The following is a 24,154-nucleotide window of genomic DNA, read 5'->3' on the forward strand; positions in this document are numbered from 1 at the left end:
TAGTTGTGAGGATTAAATGAGTCAATCTATGTAAAGCATTTAACAAATTCTCTGGCACATGGTCATCTAATAAATATACACATACAGTGGATCCTTTCTGGCGGACATTGAGGTAGACTTTTGCTATCACAAACAATGCTGCAAGACGCGTCCTCGTCCACCTGTCATCAGGCACAAGTGCAAGAATCTCTGTGGGATAAATTCCTGGTGGAGAAATTGCTGGGTCAAACAGTAGTGCCCTTGTAATTTCAATTAAGTTGGGGGTGAATGAATCCTCACAGCAGGCAGGGCAGAGGGAAAGAGGTCCACAAAGCAGGGAGGATGAGGGAAGAAGCAGGATGGTTCTGTCGCTGAGGTCCAGGGAGGGTCGTGCCTGCCCCTGCAACCCGGTGGATACAGCAGCTCCCAAGGCCCCTGGCCAGGCAGATGGAGGGTTTAATTTTATCCAGATTGTCCCCATAAAGGTTTTATAGGGAATTGGCTGATTGGATTAGAGGAGCAGGAGCCCCTAATGAGCAGCGGCTGCTTAACAAAATGCTGAAGCTGAACAATTTTCCTTTGCCACCATCCACCACAGCAGCATCCAGGCTCTGATCGAGACCCCCTGGATGCCAAAGACACTTCAGAATGTATATGCCTTCTTTGAACATTCTTCTAGGTCCCAGACATCCCAGAAGAGGTAGAGAGCAAGGGCTTAAGAGCACAGGTTTGGGGGTAAGACAAAAGGTCTCTGTCTGCTGAAATTACTGTGTGACCTTGGACAAGTCACTTCCCTCCCTGAGCCTCAGAGAATAATGGGGCCTACATTCATGGGGTTGTCCTGAGGACTAAAGGAAGTCAAGCGCATGAAGTGCTCAGTACAACGTCTGGAACAGAGAGCCTAATAAATGGTAGCCGGCGGTGGGGTGATGGGGAGGGATAAATTGGGAGACTGGGATTGACATATACACACTACTACATATAAAATAGATAACTAATATAGCACAGGGAACACTTCTCAATACTCTGTGATAACCTATATGGGAAAAGAATTTTAAAAAGAGTGGATATATGTGTATGTATAACTGCTTCACTTTGCTGTACAGCAGAAACTAAACACCACATTTTAAATCAACTATATTCCAATAAAATTTTTTTTAAAAAAATTGGTAGCCCAGAGCGTAAGGATGAAGAATAAAGCCAGCTACTCTGGATCCCACCCCAGAAGGCCCTGAGAACAAGGTACATAGGTATAGCTTCCCACCCTCATGTTATGGGAGCATTTTAGCAGTTGCCTCAACTACCTCCTAGGGAACGTGCCAGGTTTCCCAGTCCAAGAAATGGGTTGTGTGATTTATGTTTCCAAGTAAGCTTTAAAGGACTTACTGGAGCTGATACTCGGCTTTGTGACTGATCCAAAAGGGCAAATTGACAGTGAGAACCTTCAGATGGGAAGGAGGGGAAGAGCTCAAAGGAAGTTCCCCCCCCACACACACACCCATTCCTCTTTTTATCTGATCTGAGACCCACTCTTCTGAGAAGTCCCAGGAATCACACAACAGCAAGTACCCCATTGATCTAGGCAGTAGCCGGTTAAGAGCACAGGCTCGGGGGCAGGGAGGTAAAGATTAGACTATTCCAGCGTGAGTTTCGCGCCTGTGAGTTCACTTCTCCGAGCCACAGGCCCCCTCCCCACAGGCCCCTTCCTCACCTGTAAAAGTGGGATGATAATGGTTCCATAGACTGACGGGCGCGCATTCGGGGGGCAGGCACGGCCGGGGAGCACACCCGCCGCCGCCAAGCGGATCTCCTGGCCGGGGAGGCAGCCGCTGTCCACGCCCCAGCGGGCGGATTCCCCCGCGGCCTCCCGCGCCGCGCGCCGGGGACCCGGGTGATTGCAAACAGCCGCCGGCCTCATTAGGAGACGTGTAATTAGCGGCTGGCGCAGCCGGAGCAAACATCGGCTAATTACCGCGGGGAGCGGGCTGAGCCGCCGGCGCCGCCCCTCCCGGCTGCCCGGGACCCTCGTGGGGTCTCCAGGCAGGCCGCCCGGCCGGGTCGGCGGAGGGGAGGCCCAGGACCGCCCCTCTGTGCTTCCCCTGGGACTACGCCTGCGGGTAGCAGTAAATCATTCGTTCAAATCCGCGTTTACTGTGCACTCACTGTGCCAGGCGTTTGCCCACGATATCTGGTTTAAATTTCATATGCACCCATGAGGGAGGAACCATTATTATCCTGTTGCACAGATGAGGAAACAGATCTTGGAGACGCGAATTAACCGCCTCGACAGCACGTGGCTGGTAAACGACGGAGAAGAGATTCTAATTTACTTCTGTAGTCTCTCCAATTTATACGAAGTGGACAGCGAAACCGTGCACCGGAGGACATCAGCGGTGTAGACCGGAGCAAGGACCACGGAGTCGGATGGCTTGGAGTTCGAATTCTGATCCTGCTCCTTATTGGATGTGTGACTTTGCTCAAAGCCCCAACGGCATCTATGAAATTGGCGCGGTGTTTGGATTAAGTGAGTTGAAGGCTGGGAAGTGTTTAGAGGAGTTACTTTAGGGACGGGAGGGGACGGGGGAAGCTCAGAGGCTGAGACTTTCTCCACGCACTACGAGCCTCTGACGCCCCCTGCTGACCAAAGGAGGACGCTGGCGGGAACAGTTTTTGGATAAAGAGGTGGTTCTTGGGTGAGGGTCAAAGAGCCCTGGTCCCTCAGCAGGACCACTGCTCTCCCTCTTCTCCTTACTTCCTTAGCATCCTTCCTTTAAGGTGATTTAGAGTGAGAGATGGAAAAATTGAGAACTCATTCCAGATCTTGCAAACAATCGGTTGCCCAACTCCCTTCAGGGACCTCACAGAGCCCGCCAAGTCAATGACAGGTCTACAGATAATCAGGGATGGATATAAAGAGCTAGTTACAAGGCTGGGCATCAAAGTGCTGGGTATAACAAGAAGATCTGGAACTAATTTAAACGTCCATCGTGGGAATATTGACCAGTTTAGCAGCTGAAAAATAACCTTGAAGAACAGTTGACGTAAAAATATAGTCAAGTGACAAGAATGAATCGTACAGACAATATGTTGAGAGAAAGGAGCCAGACGCGCACACACAAACATGCTGTTGGAGATTTATATCTATATAAAGTTCAATGACAGGCAAAGCTAATCTATCATGATAGAAGTCAGAATAGAGGCCACTTCTGGGAAGGTTTATGGCTGGGACAGGGCATGGGAACATTCCTGGGTGCTGGAAATGCTCTCTTAATGTGGGCAATAGTTGCAAAAGTCTATACGTATGTAAAAATTCAATGAGTTGTACACTTAATATGCGCTTTATGTATGTTATGCCACATTAAGACAATTTTTTAAAAAGATATTCAAGGGGAAAGAAAAGAAGAGTACTAAACCGTATGATCCTATTCTTTTTTTTTTTTTTGTCTGCTTTGGGTCTTGTTGCTGCGTGCGGGCTTTCTCTAGTTGTGGCGAGCGGGGGCTACTCTTCCTTGTGGTGCACGGGCTTCTCATTATGGTGGCTTCTCTTGTTGTGGAGCACGGGCTCTAGGCACGCGGGCTTCAGTAGTTGTGGCCCGCAGACAGTAGTTGTGGCACACAGTCTCAGTAGTTGTGGCGCAAGGGCTTAGTTGCTCCGCGGCATGTGGGATCTTCCCGGACCAGGGCTCAAACCCGTGTACCCTGCATTGGCAGGCGGATTCTTAACCACTACGCCACCAGGGAAGTCCAGTATGATCCTATTCTTTAAAAGAAAATAAAAGGAAAAATATAATTTAACATACGGCAGAAGTTCTCATCTCATACTTTTTTTTGGTCTCAGGACCCCTTTTCACTCACTAAATTATTGAGGATCCCAAAGAGCTTTTGTTTTGTGGGATATATTGATACCATGTCTGTTAAAACTGAGAAATGTTTAAAACACAATACACAATTCTCTTAGCCATCAGAGCGATAATGTCAGCACATGTTATGTGGCCTCCGGGAAACTTCACTGTCCACTCTGAGACAGTGAAACAAGTAACATCTTAGTATTATTATGAAAGTAATTTGATCTTGGGGAATCCCTGAAAGAGTCTCAGAAAACCCAGTGCTTCCGGGACCTGCCTGGAGAACTGCTGGCACAGGGGGAAAATGAAGGAAGAAAACCCACTACATTATAAATTATTCTCTCTCGGTGCTGGGATTATAATTTATTTTTATTTGCTTCTTTGTGCATTTCTGTTCCACAAAGAAAATATAAAGACTACGGATGGTTTTTGCAAACAGAAAACGAGACAATACACCCGACTCCATAAGGTTGTTGAAAGGCCTAAACAGTAATAACATATTTGGCTGTATGGGGAAATTAAACCGAGCTCTAATCTGAAAATAAGGGTCCGATTTCCCCTCTGTCAATCCCTGGCCTGTGAGTGCAAAGTCTTGCCCTCATTCCACCGTCCATCTTGGGGAGAAAATATAAGTGCACACACGACTGTGTTGCAAGCTAATAGAAGGTAAACGTCCTGGAGGCTCCAAATGCCGCGGCTGCGTCCTACACAGCGGTGGAAACTCCGGCGTGGGGCGTAACCACCCATCACAGCACAAGGTGTTCAATCTCGGAATCCAGCTCCCAAACACCTCAATCAGCGAAGAGCTGAACAGACCGCCTGCGCTCCTCAGAGGGAGGCGGAGCTCGAAGGAGACCGACACGGGGCTCCGCCTACATTCTAGCTCCGCCTCCCCCTCTGAGTGGCTGCCAGGCCAACTTCCCATTGGCCGCCGACCAGAAAGCAGACATCCGGTTTGCGGGTCCGGCTGCTGAGGCGGAGGCCGCAATGGTGCGGTTCAAACACAGGTAAGCAGACCCTTGCCCGGACCCCGGCGGCCTGGCCCCGCCCGCGCTCACCTCCCTCTCGCCCGCCCTTAGGTACCTGCTCTGTGAAGTGGTGTCTGACGACCCCCGCTGCCGCCTGAGTCTGGAGGACCGAGTGCTGGGCGGCCTGGTACGGGACACGATCGCCCGCGTGCACGGGACTTTCGGCGCGGCCGCCTGCTCCATCGGCTTCGCGGGTGCGAGGGTGCTGGGGAACCGGGGACCGGCGGGATGTGGAGGGGGCGGTGGCCAGAGGAGGGAGAAAGAAGGGGCACGAGCGACCCCAGCAACTGCCAAACCCTGTGCACAATCCTATGTAAGATATCGTCCTTTGGGACTTTCCTGGAGGTCCAGTGGTTAAGCCTCCTCGCTTCCAATGCAGGGGGCGCGAGTTCGATCCCAGGAGGGGGAACTAAGATCCCACATGAGGGGGGTGGGGGGTGGGGCAAAAGAAAAAAAAAAGAGATATCGTCCTTTTTAGGAATCTCGGATCCGAGCCCGAGGTCTGCGTGAGTCCAAAGTTAGGCGGAGAGCTAAGAGCAGTAGGCAGTGAGACTTTGGGCAAGAACCCCCTGTACCTATTTGACATATGTATTGAGTTTAACAGGATGGTGAAAATTAAATGAGGGAAGCCGTGTATGGCTCTAAGTTACTTGACTGGTTACGTTGACATCACATGGAAAAAACATTGTCAAAATTAACCCTGAAAAGGGCCTGTGAAGTACAGAATGTGTGTAGGTAAATGCAGAAGGCCCTTTCAACAGGCACACTATGTAAACTCATTCTCTTACCATACGCTCGAAATTGAATCCAGTAGAAGGTAATGCACGTAGGCACAACTCTCCTGCATCAGGTGAGACCCAGTTGGCTGCTATGAGAACCTGCATAGCCCAGTTGCAGAGCAACCTGCTTTTCAGCCAAGTGTTTTCTGAGGAAGATGGATCTTTGCGCTCCCCACCCATTCATTGAGTCAACTAGTCAGTGGATTAGACAGTTTTAAATTCTGAATTCACCAATTCTGAGTGGTGTGCGAGGCACTGGATGTTGTTTCTCTCCCTTCTGTAAATGAAGGTCTGTCCTAATTTTTTTTTCTTCAGAAATGAGTTTTTGCTTACTGCTGCATCCCAACTGCCACTGCCTTGAATGATCTCTAGTGCATAGGCTCTCAATTACCCCAAGATGTTTAACCCATTCCCGAGAATCCAAAGTTTCCCCAAATGATTTTTTTTTTCCTGCTGTAGTGCGATACCTCAATGCCTATACCGGAATAGTGCTACTTCGATGCAGGAAGGAATTCTACCGGCTTGTGTGGTCAGCTCTTCCCTTCATCACATACTTGGAGAACAAAGGACACCATTACCCGTGTTTTCTCAACACCTTACACGTGGGAGGTATGGGTGCATGCGGTATGTCTCATTTTCAGTAGGTAACAGGTTCAGTGTTCAGTCTTCAGTGGTGGGTGGGTCTTCCTGCTCTCCTGCGAAGAGCAAGATACTTTTTCCTAGCTCTGCAAGACTCTTGAGGCAAACGCTTTTCACAAGCTGTTGACCACGAAGCTCTTTCATGTGCCAGGTACAATTAGAACATGTCAGAAGTTCCTGATTCAGTACAACAGGAGACAGCTGTTGATCCTGTTGCAGAACTGCACTGATGAAGGTAAGGCACGCTAGCCCTGTGCCCACTGAGCAAGTGACTGGCCTCCTCCTCCAGCCGAATGAAAGGCCACTCCCAAAGACATCTTTAATCACCTGTACTGTACTCTTTCTTCAGGAGAACGAGAGGCTATCCAGAAGTCTGTCGCAAGAAGCTGTTTACTAGAGGAGGAGTCGGCTGGGGAGGAGGTTTCAGACAGTGGTGGTGAGGAGGCTGCTGAGGCAATGGAGTGAACCTCTGCAGACTGCCCTGTGCCCCAGCCTCAGGGCCCACTTGTTGGGACAGGACATTCTGGGAGGCAGCAGCATCTTCTGCCTTCTTCTCAAACTGGATGACTGCTGACCAGAGGCCAAGTGACCAGCTCAAAATGGACTTATTTGCTTAAAACTAATCGAAGTCACCTTTACCCAGCATTGCCTGGTTAAGTGGTTCTGGAGGTTGTGAAGCCCCTGTAGTTATAGACATCTTTGTATCTAACTGCCTGGCTGAGAGCAGGTTTAATAAATGTATTTGGCTTCTGTAGCATTTAGTGCGCATGTGAAGTTCACGCTTGGCCTAGTCTCTTTCACCCCTCCACCCTCGGCCTCGGCCGGAAAACTGGCTCCCCATGTGGTACTAGATGCATAGCCTCCCACTTGAGACCTTGTACCCCTGCCCCTAGGATGGGCCCTAAGTAATCCAGGTCATTCAGAGTAGCAGTTTTAGTGAGACACAGCAACTAAACTGGCACAGATCTATAGCTGGTCTCAGTACTGACCGACAGGACCATAAGAATTCCAGATTCCTTGCCAATACTTAACCAAGTAACCTGACAAAAGATACAGTTCTTGCACTTTTGAGTGGGGAAAAAACCTGGTCTCACCTGACCTCATTATTACAAAGTCAAGTAGCAGCTGCCAACTTCTGGTAGTTTTCCGCAGTTCCACCCTTCCCTATTGCCTTTTGCCTGCCTGGCACCTGAAGGCAGGTGAGACAGTGCACTCACAGGAATTAGGAAGGACAAGAGACTATAATCAGTTTTGATCTGCTACCTATGAAAGACATTTCTAGGACCTATTTTCTACTTAATGAAATGGACATCACTCAAAGTCCCTTAAATATTTAACAAAGATTTGTGATTTTTTGCTTCACATGCCCCTTCATCTACCCAGAAGAGTTCCTGACCCAGGATCTCTTCCTTTTAAGAATGGGAGGTTAGAGCTAAACCCAGCTCAAGAACCCTTTAGGCCCGACACTAGGAAAGACATTACTCGAATTGCTCAAGCTCATAGTAGCTGTTACTTTAATCTATCAAGAAGTATATGTCTAGCAACTTCCCTGGTGGTGCAATGGGTAAGCCTCCGTGCTCCCAATGCAGGGGGCCCAGGTTCGATCCCTGGTCAGGGAACTAGATCCCACATGCATGCTGCAACTAAGAGTTCACATGCCACAACTAAGGAGCCCGCCAGCCACAACTAAGACCCAGTGCAACCAAATAAATAAATATTAAAAAAAAAAAAAAAAAAGCTGACCTGAAATCATCTTAAAGAAACCAGAATGCTCACAATGCTTGTGCAGGTGATTTATTGCAACTATTTGCCTTCATAGTCTATTACACCTAGAGGTCACTTTATTAAGCAGCAAAATAGTTCACATCACTCAACTTCAGCTGAAACCAAGGCATAAGACTGCTCTAGGCAACAGGGAGGCAGTGGGCAAGCCCACCGCTTTTAAACCTGCCCTGCTCTTCCTCCCGGTGTGCCAGGCTCCTCTGTTCCTGTAACTCAGGCCACTGTCACTTGAAACAAGCTTTATCTAAAGGTTGCCAGGTCCCCAGGCTTCCTTCGTCAATGACAGTTACAGCTTTCCTTGCCAAACAGAAGCCACGTTCAAGAGGCAAAACCCTCCATCACACATGCCAGTGCAACCTGGGTCTGACACCACAGCGTGGTTATTTGTCAGAAGAAAAACTGCAATTTAAGCTGGGTGTCCTAAATCCATATTATTCCCATCCCTCTGTTTCTTAAAGATAACAAGAGGAGAACTGAACAGATAGAAAAGATTCAACTATGAGGTGTGCTGAAAGCATGGTGCCCTGACCCAAGATGTCACAGCAGAGCAGTGCTGTAACACTAACACTGGTTTGGGCTGCTCCAAGGGACTCAAACTTAGTTCGGGTTGAGAAAAACTAACTACACATGGGTCAAAAAGACTAACCTGGCAACAAACTAAAAACCATGGCAGGAAGAGATCTCTTGTGAGTGTCAATACTTTATTTTGGTGTGAAGATGGGAAGCTGGAAAATACACTGTATTTAAAATTTTCTTGGTTCCCCCTCACATTGTGGAAACCCCCTCCCCCCAGAGCTAATCTGTTCAAACTCAAATACTTAAAAATTACAGCAGCAAAACAAAAGCGCAGAAAAAAGAAAACCAGATGGAGAAGGTAGCCAGGCCAGTAGTGTCACTTGGTGTGGACGACTGAGGTGCTGAACAGGAGCTTCTGTTTCTGTTTTTTTCTTTTCTTTCCTCCTTTCTCTTCTAAACAGAAAACAGCAACAGCTTAGCTTAGAATGCCATCGCCTTGCCCCCTGGCCAGTTTTCATTAATGATAGTCGCAGACAGCTAGGAGTGCAGGCTCTGGAATTAGACCTCCTGGATTCAAATACCAGCCCTTGCACACTCTGGTGTTTGTCTTCAGGTACATCACTTACGTCCCCAGCCCAGCTCCTCATCTGTAATGTGAGTTATACCCATTTAATATGGGTATTGGGAGAATAAAATTAGCACAACGCCAGGCACACAGGAAGCACGCCATAAATGCCAGTGTTGTTCTTATCTAGTTCATGACCACCACAGAGCGGGGATGTGCTTCAAGCCTGACCTTCTCCATCTATTAGCCACCCTCCACCACTGTGTCTTAGAAGGTTAAAAAAAAAAAAAGGTCCTCAGAATTTCACACCAAGGCCTCAAAAGAACTAATCTGGGGTGCAAAAAGGTGCTAACGTACCAAATGGAATGTTAGTTGACACTAGAACGTGAGCCCTGAGGCTCAGAGGGAAAAGTGCAACTGATTAGTGATGTCTGCCACTGGATCCAGGAGGGAATGACAGCCCTGAGCTGAGCACCCCACTTCTGTGCCTTTACCAGAGAGGGGATCTGAAGTAGCTGGCGTGTCCAGTTTCATGAAGGCTGCTTCAATAGCTTGGCTGAAGGAATTCTGGAAACTGGGCACAGGAACACGGTCTGAGTTATCACTCTCCCCATCGCTGTCCACAGGGGCAGGAGGACCTAAGCTGTTTTCATCTAAAAAACACCAGTGTTAAAATTGCAGAAACAACACTAGAGCCTTTTACTTTCTGAAAGGGGCCAAATTTCCCCTTTACCAGAGGGCTGTTCTCACCTTTCTTTGGAGCAGTTTTGGGCCACACATCTGCTTTTGCTTTTCCAATTCTCAGCATCTGCCAAAGTGTGAAAGGGGAGGAAAGAATTTAAGTAACTGACCCCATTTCTTCTCCAGACTCCTACCTTGACACCAACTGGTACAGGGGACAAAGAACCAACTACCTCCTCTGGGAAAAAGATTTTCTAGATACTTCTCTCCTTAACACTGTTTTGGTCATGTCCTCTATATCCTGACCAATGGAACTGGCAATGAAACCCACAAGGTGGGAAACCAGTTGTTCCTTAGGAAAGAAACAGGTAAAGAATATTGCAAAGAAGGCACAAGAGATTCATACTCAGATTCTGAAGTTGGGAATCCTGACTCTGTGTCATTGCCTGCTTCTGACAAATTTTCCTACTCTTCTGGAAACTCCTAAAAACATCAACCTCTTAGAATAAGGAGTATACAGGACCTTCCAATTTTAAAACAAACCACCTGGTTATCAAACCTCAGTTACTTAAGGCCACAAAAATCAATTTAACTTTATCCCGAAACTGCTCCCACAGCCCTCATTACCTTGTGGTCTTTGCTTATCCAATAGTTCCTTAACTATTAACTTTTAGATCCAGCCATAAACCATATCCCTGCAAGTACAGTAAAATCAGAACAACTATTCCTCTTGCCCGAGTGAGGAAATTTTTCATCCCACTTGGCCAAGACCAGCTTCGTAAGTGCTGAGGGCCACTATGCATCCCAGCTGCCACACATACCATGCCACTCAAAGCAGGGTGAATTTTACCAAGAGACAAGCCCAAGAAGATACAAGTAGGAATGCCTGTCCTAAATGTTTACCAAAGTGGGGCTTGCATGTTGTGCAAGATGAGTTCAACTGGCAGATGTTGATTTCACTGATAAACTTTCTTCATCATGTACCACACTTTGATGATCTGCTCCCTTGGTCCCTGGGAGTCTGGGGTCCAATAGTACGACATCTGAATCATCTTACTCTTCCAAGGTCATTAAAATATATCACCTATATTTTAATCTTGACAAAAATGTTTAAATGTTTAACCTGAGTCCACTCATGAAAAAACAATCAGAAAAATCTCAACTATAGGATAATCTATAGAACAACTGGTCTGGATGCTTCAAAAATATCCATGTCACAGGTAAAAAACAAAAAAACAGAAGCCAGAGGAACTGTTATGGATCAAAGGACACTAAAGAGACTTGAAAAACTAAATGCAATGAATAGTCTTTGATTAAATCTGACTAAAAACAATACAGGACACTGAGACAAATGGGAAAATAAAAATATGTGCCATCTTAGATAGTATTAAATCAGCTGTCTTTGATGTGATAATGGTAATTGTAGTTATACAGGAGAATGTCATTTTGGGGGCATGTATCTCCCAAGTATTTAGTTGTGAAGTGTCATTCATGAGGTCTGTAACTTACTTTCAACATAGAAAAAAAAAAAAGAGAGAGAGAGAAAAGCAAGCAAATATAGCAAAATAGTAACAACTGGTAAATCTGGGTGAAAGGTATGAATGTTCATTATACTATTCTTTCAACTCTTTAAGTCTTAAGTTTTTCAAAATATAAAGTTGAAAAAAGCAATGGCAGTAAAACCTAGCTAAAAAAACTTAGGCATTGACCTAACTCCTAGGAGCCACTTGCTTTTAACCTCTGAAACCTAGCAGTTCATTCTCAGGATTGCTCTCAATTATTTCATCCTCCTTGACTTCAAGGACTCTCCTCACCAAAGTTCAACTCCTGCTTATTCCTCAGCACAAACTGCCATTTGTACGTGAGAAATATCCATATCAACTAACTGCTCTAAACTGTTAAGCTAATGATTCCAAACTAGCCCCAAAGAAGTGAATACTAACCTCCTACAAGGCTGCTTGTCAAGCTGTCTGTCCATCTTCCTCAGTTATCTGAATGCAGGAATGCTGAGTGTTTTGCTTGTTTTAAAGATTAATACTGATCTGACATCAAATGTCACTAGCCTAGTGTTGCCTCCAACCCAACTCCTCAAGAAAGCTGATTTGGCTACTTACAAGATAACCAAGACAACTTTCCCTTTCCCAAAGTGAGGAAGAATGGTTTATTATATGTAACAGATACCACTGAATCAGAGGTCCTAGAACCAGGGACCAGTTAAAATTGACTGACATATCCCCAGCCCCTAGAACAGTGCTCAGTACAAAAGTATCTATTGACTTGTTAAATAATTAAAGCTCCTGATTCTTCCTCAACTACTCTTGGCCTCTTTCCTTGGTAAGTCTATGGTAATATCTGAGACTAACTCCATGACCTTCCGTCTTTAAAAAGCCTTCCATGGTTATTAGAGTCAGTGCAACATTAGCCTGTAAGTCTCCCCATCTCCAACAGAGGGATTTCCAGAAAGAACGAGCATCAGAGTTCATGTTAAATACCCTTGGGCTGCTTCACAAGCAACGGGTTTACCTGGGCAAAGGAAGGGAAGGGAGAGTCTTCTTCCAGACTCCCAACGCAGAATGAAGAACTGCCCTGACTGGCAGTGGGTGACAGAGGGGTCAGCAGAAAGTCTGAAAGGGAACCAGAGACCTGATTATACAAGTCAAGTTCCAAAGAGTTAGTGTCCTGTTAATAAGAGAGAAGAGACAAACCCAGAATCGGGTCTGGATAATTACCAACCCTGCCTCAGAAAGCTAACTGTGATCCACTTTCAACTCTGCCATGTGCTTATAAAGCCAAGAACATGGCCTATTGTTCACATGAGTGATCAGCATAGAGAGAGAAAAGTTTCATGGTTACAATAACACTAGAAGGCATAGCAGTATCTATTCCCACGGTAAGAAAAATCCTCTCCACATCAGCCAGTTCTCAAGGCCTAGGTATCGGACTGTCATAGAATGGTTTTATATGGATGAAAAAGCTCCAAGAAAAAAAGATATAAAATGTAATCATGTCAGCCTTTATGTTCCAGCCAAAAGAAGTCTATGACCTGGGAATATTCAGTTAGAATCCAAAACACATAGAGCAGCAAAATCCAGCAAGATGCAAGCTTTTCCCTGATACTCCCTAGGTAATAGTCTTTTCCATCCTTTCTGACCTAGGGTTGAACATTTCCCACAGATCAGTCTACCCACTGCCCTGATCACTGCTGGAAGGGAGAGGCCTATTCACTCTCCCAGCAGCAGGCCCTGCCATGGTCAGCCAGGGCTCTGTGGTACTTTTATTCCTAGGACCATCCAACTGCTCTTGCCTGAATACATTAAAGCCCACATAACTTCAGAAAAGCTAGTATGTGAAAACGCAGTCTTTGTATCACAGATGATGTAGTCGATGTTTTGCCATGTTCCTTTGTTTAGTAGCTCTCTTCTCATTATGAAGAGCAGAATGGCTGTGCAGCCCTCAAGACCCAGATTCCAGTCCCAGTCCCTGCCACTAACCAAGTCCCTGCCTTGGTGTCAGGCTCCTAAATCTGCCAAGTGATGGGCATATGATCACAAGGGTCACCAAGAGTTTTAAATATTCTGATCTTGGACCTTTCATTGAAAATGCCTGACAAAAATAAATTTTAAGTATCAAAAGCTATCTGCCAGCAGGATGAAGATCAGAAAAGACAGCTCTCTGAAATTACAGTAACTCCTTTTAACTGTTTCATTTCATGACACATTAATACATTCTATATATAAGGAAAAACATTTTTAAAAGGCTGAAGGCCTATACCCTGAGAAAACCATAATTCAAAAAGAGTCATGTACCACAATGTTCATTGCAGCACTATTTACAATAGCCAGGACACGGAAGCAACCTAAGTGTCCATCGACAGGTGAATGGATAAAGATGTGGCAAATATATACAATGCAATATTACTCAGCCATAAAAAGAAACGAAATTGAGTTATTTGTAGTGAGGTGGATGGACCTAGAGTCTGTCATACAGAGTGAAGTACGTCAGAAAAACGAATACCGTATGCTAACACATATATATGGAATCTAAAAAAAAAAATGGTTCTGATGAACCTAGGGGCAGGACAGGAATGAAGACACAGACGTAGAGAATGGACATGAGGACACGGGGAGGGGGAAGGGTAAGCTGGGATGAAGTGAGAGAGTGGCATGGACATATATACACTACCAAATATAAAACAGATAGCTAGTGGGAAGCAGCCGCATAGCACAGGGAGATCAGCTCGGTGCTTTGCGACCACCTAGAGGGGTGAGATAGGGAGGGTGGGAGGGAGATGCAAGAGGGAGGGGATATGGGGATATACGTATGCATATAGCTGATTGACTTTGTTATACAGCAGAAACTAACACAACACTGTAAAGCAACTATACGCCAATAAAGGTGTTAAAAAAAAAATTAAAAAAAAAGGCTGAAGGCCTCTCAATCCTGATCTCACTCCCGGTCTGGAACACAAACATCCCAGTATTTTTCTATACATTTAGACATATAAACCCATATTGAAATGCTTTGTTTTGTGTGGCTTTTTTAACCCAAAAATGGTGTCATGTTTTGTCTTGTTCTACAACCTCCTTTTATCTTAAAGGTCTAACCATTAGTTCAGGAAGACAGCTATTTTCTTTTTCAGTAGGTGTAAAGAATTTCATAGTATAAATGCTGTAATTTAGCCATTTCCCTACCAGTAGACTTTTGTAGGCTGTTTTCTCCCCCTATCATAAATAAGATGACATAAATAAAGATGTTTACACAAACAGGGGGAGTATCTTAAAGGTAGAAACTAGAAATAAAACAGCTGGGTTGCGGAGAAAAATCTAGGTTTAACCATCCTGCTGTATGAGCTGCCTGAGGTTTTTGGAAGCTAAGTCGGTACAGCCAATGGAAAAGTGAATCAAATGGTAGGAATTTGATGGATCTCAGGAATCTATTAACCACCCAAGTAAGGTTAGTCCCCTAAAGACCCCCACCATGCCGAGATCACAGCTGTAAATTCAGACACTAGGGCTTTGCTTAAGGTCTGTGGCTGGTGGTCAACTTCATTCTTTAAATCCCAACTCTATTTACCTGCTTGGGAACCTGGACTTCTGCTAAGAGGAGAAAGGGAGAGAGCCCCATGGCCCTCAGTGCTGGTGGGACCCAAAGCAGAATCAGAGGAGCAGGTATAGGAATTGAAGGCAGGAAACTGCTGTAGATTCTCGAGGGGAATGTGGACTTCTGGGTCTGCAAAGCAAAGACGAGAATGGTAGGCCCACGTACAGAATTCCTCAAATCTTTTCCAACAGTTGTGGACAGTGAGTATGAATCCCCCAGGGGTCTGAATGATGGAGACAGAGCTTTAAAACCCAAATTTATAGTAACTGTCATTTTATAATATGTCTTTGTTTTAATATAAAAGCCTTGTTCTAACTCTTCTTGGTTGAAACTAGGTGATAAACCTGGGGGTTAATTACAATATTCTGTATACTTGTGTTTGAATATTTCCATAATAAAAAGTTAAAACAAAAAAGCCTTCGTTCCTGAAACATCACTTTTCTCAACTATTCAGGACTTGTGCTAAACAGCTACACAACATTGGTATGCCGGCTATATACTTATCCCAGTTGAAGAAATAAAATTTATGTTTACCATACCACATGGAGTCAAAATAGTTAAGTCCTTTCCCTAGCCAAGGACTCAATTCCTTGTTTTCAGGAGGTTAACTAGACCCTCATGTCACACAATCCTTGGTTCAGTGAAGCTTATGTTTAAGAACCAGATCAAAAGATTCTACTTACTGGTATGAAAGAGCTCAAATCTAACTTCCTGCACTTATTTCCTAGTTTGTCAGTAGGTCTCTACTATTTCAGACTCTCCTGGTAGACTTGCTATGTATAGATGTCTCCAGAGTCAAAGGTGAGGCCAACAATGTATCCAGAGAGCACAGGGCCAGTTATCCCCAACATGCAGCAGATCTCCAATTCCCTTCCCCCACCCGCCCAGGTTTTTTTCACCCACTATGCCAAGGATGAACTTACTATGTGCTATGCACTTTGACCAACATCAACTCATTAATTCTCATGTAAGCCTACAAGTAAGGAGGTACTCTCACAACTCACATTTAAGAGCTGAAGAAAGCAAGTGGCAGACCTGACATAGGACCTAAACAGTCTGGCCCCTGGGCCCAGGCACGGGATCTCTGTACAATGATGCACAGTTGTGCTCATCATTCAGATGAGAGTTCTTGAACTTACACTTGCCCTGTCTCTTGTTCTCCTCCATCTCAATCCGGCGCTCTCGGCGACGTTCCTCCCGGGCCTTCTTCTGGCGCTGCCGCTTCCTCTTCTCAATGTCATCTGCGGGTTGGTGAGGTTGTGAGGAGGCAGACCCAGGACAACCTGGCCAGTAACTCCTCCCACTTGGCTAGTAGCTAAGGGCACACGAGTGGGCCCAGCTGGATTGGATGAATGGATGGAGTGTATCAGGAGGTTCTGAGACTCATGACAAAAGCTCCTTACTTCCTCTTGTGGGTTTCTAGTCACAAGAATCCCTGAACTCCACTAAAAAGGGAAGCAAAGTAGGGGGCATTCTCACCTGAGAATAACTCTAGGGTTTCCTTAGAGACCAGAGGAGGCTGCAGAGCCAGTTCACAGATGCTGAACTCGCAGGTGAGCGGCAAGTGAGAGAGGTATCTATGACGCTGTCGCACATCCTACAAGGGAAAAGGGACCGATGCTCAACTAAGACCAGGCCTAACTCTAAGAGCAGAGGTTCCCACCCCAGATATCCGGCAGTATACCACACCCTCTCAGATAGCAATGGGGCTCAAAGAGTTACTGCTCAAGTTATCAGCTTTTGAAAAGCTGAATAGAAATTGTCAATTAACCTACCATAAGGTAGAATAAGCAACCAAAAGCAGTTTTTTGGTTTGTGCTGCAAATGAATGAATTGAGGCTGGTAATGAATGATCTAAAGCTGATCAGCTGTTTCAGCTTTTCTGGGGGACCACAACAAACAGGGGAGAATAAGGAAGATAAGAGTTATTTACTGGGAAAAAAATCTGGGAACCACTGACTGAATTAATGATAACTGGGAAGGCAGATAAAGCAGGTTTCCCTACTGAACAAAGCTTGGCCTAAAACAATAAAAAATGAAGGCCATTAATTTAATTTTCTTTTTATTCTTTTTCTGCATGTTTGATGGAAAGTTCATAGTACTTAAACAATGTCTAAATTTAAGGCTTTTAACAAATTTGTGATCAATACAACGATAACTCTCAAAGAGCAAAAATTCACATATGTAAATTATCAGACACTAATTCATAGGTACCTGCTAAGCCAAAAATTCGTAACGAGCTTGTGTAAGCTACCTTAAAGCCTCCAAGGACTTTGTTTTCTTGGCCATTTCTCCCAAGCAATAAGGAGAAACAAAAACAAACTCATCTCGGAAAGTAGGAGACATCTCTATTCCCAAACCACAATAAATGAACCTGTGATACAGAGAGCAGTGGTGAGTGACCTAACAGAACCCTGGCATGGTGGGGGAGGGTCATTTAACTTTTAAAAAATTCACAGGCACCATCACTAACAAAAAGACTTAAAACCTTTCAAGACTAAAGGCCTTGACAGTCTGTGAACTTGGATCAGCTAGGCCCACCACAAAGAGATTAGGTTAATGCCGCTTCCTGCCCCTCCACCTCGCAAGGCAGGCCCTTACCTCAGACATGGAATACCCAGCGATCTCCACCACCGTGGCTGAGATCTTCTCAGGGCTCTGTTCCAGGCTGCCATACTCCCGCACGAGGCAGCGCACGTTCACGGGGTGCAGGAACATGTGCTGCCCATCCTCCGCTGAAGACAAGTGGCTCTATCACACAATACTCTTGGCCAGTCCTCAAGTCAGGCCCTCCTTATCCCAGGCCCAACTCTCCCCCCCATAAGCTGAAAGGCACAACAGACCCAGCTGCCCAGGAGCTAGCGGCAACACCTCCCTCTGCTTAGAGAGCCAGACCACTTCTCTGAAACATTAGCCAGCAGCCCAGCCCTCCTCCTCAGGGACACTCACCTTGGTAAAAGTAGTAACAAGGAGAGCTGCTCAGGCGTGTGATGCTTGGCTTGGTGACGGGTTCCTGCTGGCTGGACTCGGTACAAATGGTCCCCTCTCCGAGATTGTCTTCTGCTAACTCCGAGTCCTCACAGGCCTCTGACAACCCTTCAGGCTCTGGTTCAGAAACTGCTTCCTCTTCCTCTACCAGAGGGAGAGCAAGAGGACGAGGAGGAGAGCCCAGAGGACAAACTCCTGCGGTCTCTTCATCAAAAGCAGACAGATACTCCAGCATGCCCTGTTGGGACAAACTGTAGGTCACAGAAAGAACATGTGGCAAAGGCAGGCACAGGAAACAAGCTCTCTTGAGGTTTACCTTACTTAGCTGTCACGTTCACTGATTTAACATCACTGGGGAAAGAACACACATAGAAAAAGCACATAGGAAAAATTTAAAAATAAATAAATAAATTAATAATTAATTAAAAGGCACATAGGAAATACTCATAGTTCCCTCTTCTCCCAAAAAAGTTCAGACCTCACAACAGGGCCTAACAGCTGAAGAGCAGCACTTGAGGAACAGCAGCCATTTAGCCTGTAACTGGGACACTAACCTTCCTGGGTTGAAAAACGGACTCCTTCGCCAAGGGAGCCATCAGCACCAGTTGTTCCAGAGCAGCCACGACACCAGCGACCTCCCCTCTGCTTTCAGCCAGTCCTGACAGAGCCTCTTCCCGAGTCTAGAGCACCGGAGAGAAAACCAGAAACATACTTAGTTTGAAGGGCCAAATCTTACAATGGCCTTTCTCAACAGGAGCAAAAGTTAAAAGGCAAAAAGGAAGAGTCTAAGTACTTAAAATTCTCAATCTTTAAGGGAAGCAGGAAGCAAAAGTGCCTAATACTCAAATGGGATGTTACTCTGCTTAGCATCTCTGACAAAGATAACGACAACACTACAAAAAAGCTTCCTGAACAGAAATCCCAGGACACAGAACTAGTCTTCTAGTTTTTACGAACGAAGCTTTGAGAGAGCCCCAGTGCAGGAGATAAGAGTCTGGGCAACCCTCACCTCAACCCGGACAGCTCTACTTCTACGCAGCTTTTCTTCTCCCTGAAATGCATTTGAAAAAATGCTCCGCACTACAGAAAGAAATTAAAAAGTATTGGGTTGGCCAAAAAGTTCGTTCGGGTTTTTCGTAGGATGTTACAAAAACCCAAACAAACTTTTTGGCCAGCCCAATAAATACAAAGAATGCTGCCCAAAGAGGACTTATGAGTCAGAGAGATAGAAATTCAAATACCAGCTTCACCTCTTATTAGTTGTATGTCCTCAAGTAAATTATCTAACCCATGATTCCATTTCCTCATCTATGAAAGGGGATAGTTGTTCTATCACACCAGGTTATGGAGCTTAAGTGAGATAAAAATAAGTACAGTACCTTAGCACAGCCCCTTTCATGTGGGCTTTCATTGTTCTAATATATGTCAGTGATTCTCAAAATGTGATCTGGGGATGAGCAGCATCAGAGCCACCCTGGAACTTGGGATAATGCAAATTACTAAGCTTACTGAGCCCAGACCTACTGAACCAGTCCCTCAGGGTGGAGCACAACAACCAGTGATTCTGATGCTTGTTCCAGTTTAAGAATCTCTATTGTAGAGGATACAGGACATAAGGGATTCTATATTTGGATAATTCTTGATGCTCCAAAATCCTCAGCAGGCATTGCTAGAGCCTGTTGGAGAGGCCACAGTAATTTCTCCAATGTCCCTCAAATAAAACATCTCCAAAAATAAATCCAAGTGTTTTCCTAAAGAACAAAAAAACCCACCTTGCTTAATTAAGAACACAGCTAATCTAGAAACTCAAGGGTCTCAGTTATAAGATCACCTTGACTTGTTCCTTTCAGCTCCAGAGAGCAGTTTAAAAATCCCTAGGTCAACCCCCTTCCCTCCTATCACCAAAGCCCAGAGCAAACCTACTTTTTTAGCCATTCCCCGCTTGTAATCTTAAACGTGGGGCTGAAGTAACTAATCCCCACCACCCCGTCCCATTTCCAGTGTATCGTCTCACCTTGAGCTCCTGGATAGCTGCCTCAATAAAGCAGGACTCGGGAGTGTGCTTCTCCTCTGCCAGCTGCTGCTCTAGTGCTGCTTTCTCTTCCTGAACCACCCGGTGCAGCACCTGCTCCTTCGAGGCCAGCAGCAATTTGGAGTACTGGCTGTGCTGTTCATCTACAAGAAAGCCAACAAGATGACAGAAATGCCGGACTTCCCTGGTGGCGCAGTGGTTAAGAATCCACCTGCCAACGCAGGGGACACGGGTTCGATCCCTGCTCCAGGAAGATCCCCACATGCCACGGAGCAACTAAGCCCTTGCGCCACAACTATTGAAGCCTGCGCACTCTAGGGCCCATGTGCCACAACTACTGAGCCCGAGTGCTGCCACTACTGAAGCCCGCGAGCCTAGAGCCCGTGCTCTGCAATGAGAAGCCACCGCAATGAGAAGCCCGCGCACCGCAAGGAAGAGTAGCCCCCACTTGCTGCAACGAGAAAGACCACGCGCAGCAACGAAGACCCAATGCAGCCAAAAAAAAAAAAAAAAAAAAAAAAAAGCTCATGGCTGTGTGACTAAATAGGAACGTTCATACACAGCTTTTTTCCTAAAGTGAAAATGGACTGATTTAGCATGTTTTCCTTAAAAACTTTTAGCAATGACCTTAATATAAGGTTTGTAACTCTGACCCCGTAACACAAGAAAGCTATCCTAAGAAAACCAAAGATGTAGTCAAAAAATTAATGTTCTCAGAACGCCCTGGCGGTCCAGTGGTTAGGACTCCGCACTTTCACTGCTGAGGGTCTGGGTTCAATCCCTGGTTGGGGAACTAAGATCCCACAAGCGGTGAGTTGCAGCCAAAAAAAAAAAAAAACTATGTTAATTATAGCATTATCTTTAGTACCAGAAAAGCTGCAACCAAACAGTAAGTCCAATAAAGAAACAGTTAATGATATGATGGTATATTCATTAAAGAGAATTCTGCAGACATTAAAAATGCTTTTCTAAGAAGGAGGCATTTAGTGACACGGAGAAATAGCCACATTACATGGGGAAAGAAAAGATGCCAAAGAAGAAAACAATCCCAATCTCACAAAAACATACACGCATAGAAGAAAACTGTACAATTAACATTTGGCGGGTACCTCTGGGTAAAAGGATCATGGATGATTTATTTCCTTTACTTCCCTCCCCCCGATTTTGTGGACTTTAAAATGTAATATACAGATCTATCTCATTTTTACCTTCTGTATTGTGTTCGACAGCATGATATACTCTAATGAAAGTTTCTTGTGGAACATTTAGGTTATTGCCAATTTCTATTACACTGTAACAAAAATATCCTTATACATGCTCCTTGGTACAAATGACTTCTTTATGATATTTAAGTACAAATGCAAAATCAAAGGTTGTGCATATTTTTAATACTACCAAATCCACCCCCCCACACACACACACACAAAAGGCTGTATCGATTTAAACTCCTACAAAGACCAAGAGTACCCAATTCCCCACCCCTGCCAAAACCCAGTACAGGCATACCTCAGAGATATGCCTGTTTGGTTCCACTGCAATAAAGTGAGCATCACAATCAAGTGGATCACAAATTTTTTGGTTTTCCAGTGCATATAAAAGTTTTGTTTACACTCTTCTGTAGTCTATTAAGTGTGCAATAGCATTATGTCTAAACAACGTTGATACTTTAATTAAAAAATACTTTATTGCTAAAAAATGCTAACCATCATCTGACAACAGCAGGGTTGCCACAAACCTTCAATCTGTTAAAAAAAAAAAAAAAAAAAAAAACTCAGTATCTGTGGAGCACAATAAAACGAGGTATGCCTATATTTGCTTCATCGTGTGCGTGTGTGTGTGCGTGCGTGAGAGTGACTATGATAGGCATTTTGATTTGCATAACTCTAGGCAAAGTTAAGCCTCTGTAGATACTTGGAGTTATTCAGATATCCTTTTCCGGGAAATGCTTTGCCAGATGCTTAGCCTATTCTACTAGACTGTTCATCTAATTTATAGAACACCTGTATGTTCTGGACATTAATCTGTATTTTAAATGTGTAAATCTTCCCCTAAGTTTATTTATCACCTGTTGACTTTGAGGAGTCTTACTGGATTTTATTCTTATAAAATCAAATTCATCAATCTTTTTCTTTTATAGCATCTATGGTTTCAGCCTGGTTCAAAATTCCATCCAGGTAAAAAACCTGAGGATTTATAAAGATATTTTCTTGTATTTTCTTTTAAAAGTTTTGGATTTTGTTACATTTAATTCTTCAATCCATCAGAAATTGATTTTTATGAATGGTATGAGATAGAGATCTAATTTCATTTTATTTTTTCCATAAGACTCAATTGTTTCAATACTGTTTACTGAAAAATCTCTTTTGCCCAGAAATTGAAATGCCACTTTAATTCAATGCTCATTTCCATGTGGAATACAGAGAATACAACCTCTTGCACTTCTCCCACTGTAAGCACTGCCCACACTCTAGATCCGAACTGCCTGGCCACCAGTCTGTCTCTTCTATGAGACACGGAGTTCCTTGATGACAGGTGCCAAGACTGGCTGACTGTGGAACCCCCAAAACCTGGGCACAGAGCCAGACACTATTCAACAAAGCTTTATATGTATTTTAATTTTTCATTTTACAACTGAACCAAACTTGAAACCAAGAGTTAAACCACTTTCTGCAAACTCCACCCCAACCTACTGGAACACTATGAATAATTTGGAAATGCTAGAAATGGCTTGCTGAAAGGCTAAATCTCTGACACTAGAAAGATATATTCAAGTAACCTTAAAGGGTATATACCCACCATTATCTGCCCCCAAATTAACCAAACTTACCTCCAAGATGAATAGGATGTTCTACATTCATCCATTTGGATTTGGGCAAGGCCACCAACACCCCTTTCTCCCTCTTCATCAGCTGCATTGTAATGGTATCACCAACAACATACTGATGTGATTCTGTGGCAACAACACTGTAACATGGACATTTATATGTAGCAGGGCAAGGAGTTACCAGACTGGGGTTTAATCTAGTAAATATCTCCGTCTTACCTCTTGAGATCCTTCTTATGCACAGAACTGTAACAGATGGGACATTTACTCCAGGTCTTCTCGCTCAATGAAAGATAGTGCAGGATGCATGCCCAGCAGAAGATGTGTCCACAACGGGTTATCTTGGCTGCAGTAGGTGGATATAGGCATATTGGGCAAGATGGCACTTCATGGCTACAAATGCGCTGAAACAAAATGCCACCACAAGTTAAACTACTTTCAGAATTGACTAGAGATTATCAAAGTTAAAGCCTCTCCTCTTCCATCCCCATCCCTATACAACTCTAACAACACATCTTCATAAAACTGTTCAACAGTGCAGGTGTATGTACAATAGCACTTCAAGCAAATCATAAAGGAAACAGTAATAATAGTTTAATATACTAAAACAACTATACAACAGGTATTTTGGGGGTTCTACATCAAAGGGAAAAAATGACAGAAATCAATATATGATCCCATTTACAAAAAAAAGATTTATATGTACGCATACATAAAGGCACAAAAAGGTTCTAGAAGTAATGTACCAGTAATTTCCAACAGAGGAGTCAATGAGACTTCCACTTTATACTATATGTCTCTACTTTTTTTTTTTAAACCAATGCATATAAAACCTAAGTTTCGTAGACCTTCTATGTCATTTTCAGATGATTTTATGAATTTTCACAGTAATGGAAGTCCAGGCTTTGGGTCCATCATTTTGAAACTACATCATATAACCTAAAAGTGACAAGGGGATACCCAGAGCCCATAACTTCAAGAGACGACAAACACAGCAGTAGCTTGGACAAAGTACAGCTGTGTGGCTCATTTCACCTGTCACAAGGCCAAGGCCTAATCTGATACTGATTACTACAAATGGCTACCAATGAAGCAGTGTCCCTGTAATGAGTCCATCCTGGGTCAGGAGGGTAACCAGAGTTCTCATATTCCCCTGATTACTTCTTCCCAGAAGAGAAGAGGTAGTAGACAGGACTGCTTTTATCCTACAGATCAGAGCCCTCCAACACCCAGTCCTGCAGGCCAGAGCCAATTACCACAAAATGAACTCCAGAAGAAACCAGGACTGATCTCTGGAAAATGTCTACTGTAAGGCCAGGCAGAAAGGGGGATCAGCAGTAAACCCAGCCAAAAGCTGCTGTCACCACGGTCCCTTTCTTTAGTTCTCTCTCCCACT

The 24,154-nt window shown here is 44.6% G+C and overlaps 3 protein-coding genes across 10 annotated transcripts in view; 1 reads left to right on the forward strand and 2 right to left on the reverse strand.

Moving 5' to 3' along the window:
- CABP1 (calcium binding protein 1) overlaps positions 1 to 4,562 on the reverse strand; it is a 58,429-nt gene extending 53,867 nt beyond the window's left edge. Inside the window, exon 1 of the mRNA XM_082354500.1 lies at positions 1,691 to 4,562. Within this exon, the coding sequence (XP_082210626.1) occupies positions 1,691 to 1,897 (207 nt within the window). The 5' untranslated portion in view covers positions 1,898 to 4,562. The remainder of the gene's footprint in view (positions 1 to 1,690) is intronic.
- A 138-nt stretch (positions 4,563 to 4,700) lies between these two features.
- POP5 (POP5 homolog, ribonuclease P/MRP subunit) lies at positions 4,701 to 7,024 on the forward strand. 2 transcript variants are annotated; one of them, XM_082354551.1, is made up of 5 exons: positions 4,701 to 4,831; positions 4,904 to 5,046; positions 6,091 to 6,255; positions 6,422 to 6,505; positions 6,620 to 7,024. In XM_082354551.1, the coding sequence occupies exons 1-5, from the start codon at positions 4,812 to 4,814 to the stop codon at positions 6,733 to 6,735; spliced, it is 528 nt and encodes a 175-aa protein (XP_082210677.1). In that variant the 5' UTR covers positions 4,701 to 4,811; the 3' UTR covers positions 6,736 to 7,024. The 2 variants fall into 2 exon arrangements, with proteins under 2 accessions (XP_082210677.1, XP_082210678.1); XM_082354552.1 differs by having other exon boundaries at positions 6,091 to 6,240.
- A 1,710-nt stretch (positions 7,025 to 8,734) lies between these two features.
- Positions 8,735 to 24,154, reverse strand: part of RNF10 (ring finger protein 10) — a 30,858-nt gene continuing 15,438 nt past the window's right edge. For 2 of the 7 annotated variants that reach the window (XM_082354456.1, XM_082354457.1), the window contains exons 5-17: positions 22,978 to 23,162; positions 22,762 to 22,898; positions 19,917 to 20,077; positions 18,457 to 18,582; positions 17,864 to 18,140; positions 17,516 to 17,649; positions 16,394 to 16,511; positions 16,054 to 16,155; positions 14,888 to 15,043; positions 12,338 to 12,438; positions 9,884 to 9,941; positions 9,628 to 9,786; positions 8,735 to 9,021 (exon numbers count right to left, since the gene is read on the reverse strand). In XM_082354456.1, the coding sequence (XP_082210582.1) occupies positions 8,945 to 9,021; positions 9,628 to 9,786; positions 9,884 to 9,941; positions 12,338 to 12,438; positions 14,888 to 15,043; positions 16,054 to 16,155; positions 16,394 to 16,511; positions 17,516 to 17,649; positions 17,864 to 18,140; positions 18,457 to 18,582; positions 19,917 to 20,077; positions 22,762 to 22,898; positions 22,978 to 23,162 (1,791 nt within the window). In that variant the 3' untranslated portion in view covers positions 8,735 to 8,944. Of the gene's footprint in view, positions 9,022 to 9,054; positions 9,787 to 9,883; positions 9,942 to 10,728; positions 10,911 to 12,337; positions 12,439 to 14,887; positions 15,044 to 16,053; positions 16,156 to 16,393; positions 16,512 to 17,515; positions 17,650 to 17,863; positions 18,141 to 18,456; positions 18,583 to 19,916; positions 20,078 to 22,761; positions 22,899 to 22,977; positions 23,163 to 24,154 lie in introns of those variants that run through there. The other 5 variants (XM_082354455.1, XM_082354458.1, XM_082354460.1 and 2 more) reach the window with 5 other exon arrangements.

The sequence above is a fragment of the Balaenoptera borealis genome, assembly GCF_965194805.1.
Source record: "Balaenoptera borealis genome assembly, chromosome: 14".
NCBI lineage: Eukaryota > Metazoa > Chordata > Mammalia > Artiodactyla > Balaenopteridae > Balaenoptera > Balaenoptera borealis.

What these genes read in the sequence shown, in the direction of transcription:
- POP5 (XM_082354551.1), top strand. Translation starts at nt 4,812, where the DNA reads ATGGTGCGGTTCAAACACAG. An exon ending in CTGCTCCATCGGCTTCGCGG is followed by an intron (nt 5,047 to 6,090) that starts GTGCGAGGGTGC and finishes TTCCTGCTGTAG; the next exon opens with TGCGATACCTCAATGCCTAT. An exon ending in GGGAGGTATGGGTGCATGCG is followed by an intron (nt 6,256 to 6,421) that starts GTATGTCTCATT and finishes TTCATGTGCCAG; the next exon opens with GTACAATTAGAACATGTCAG.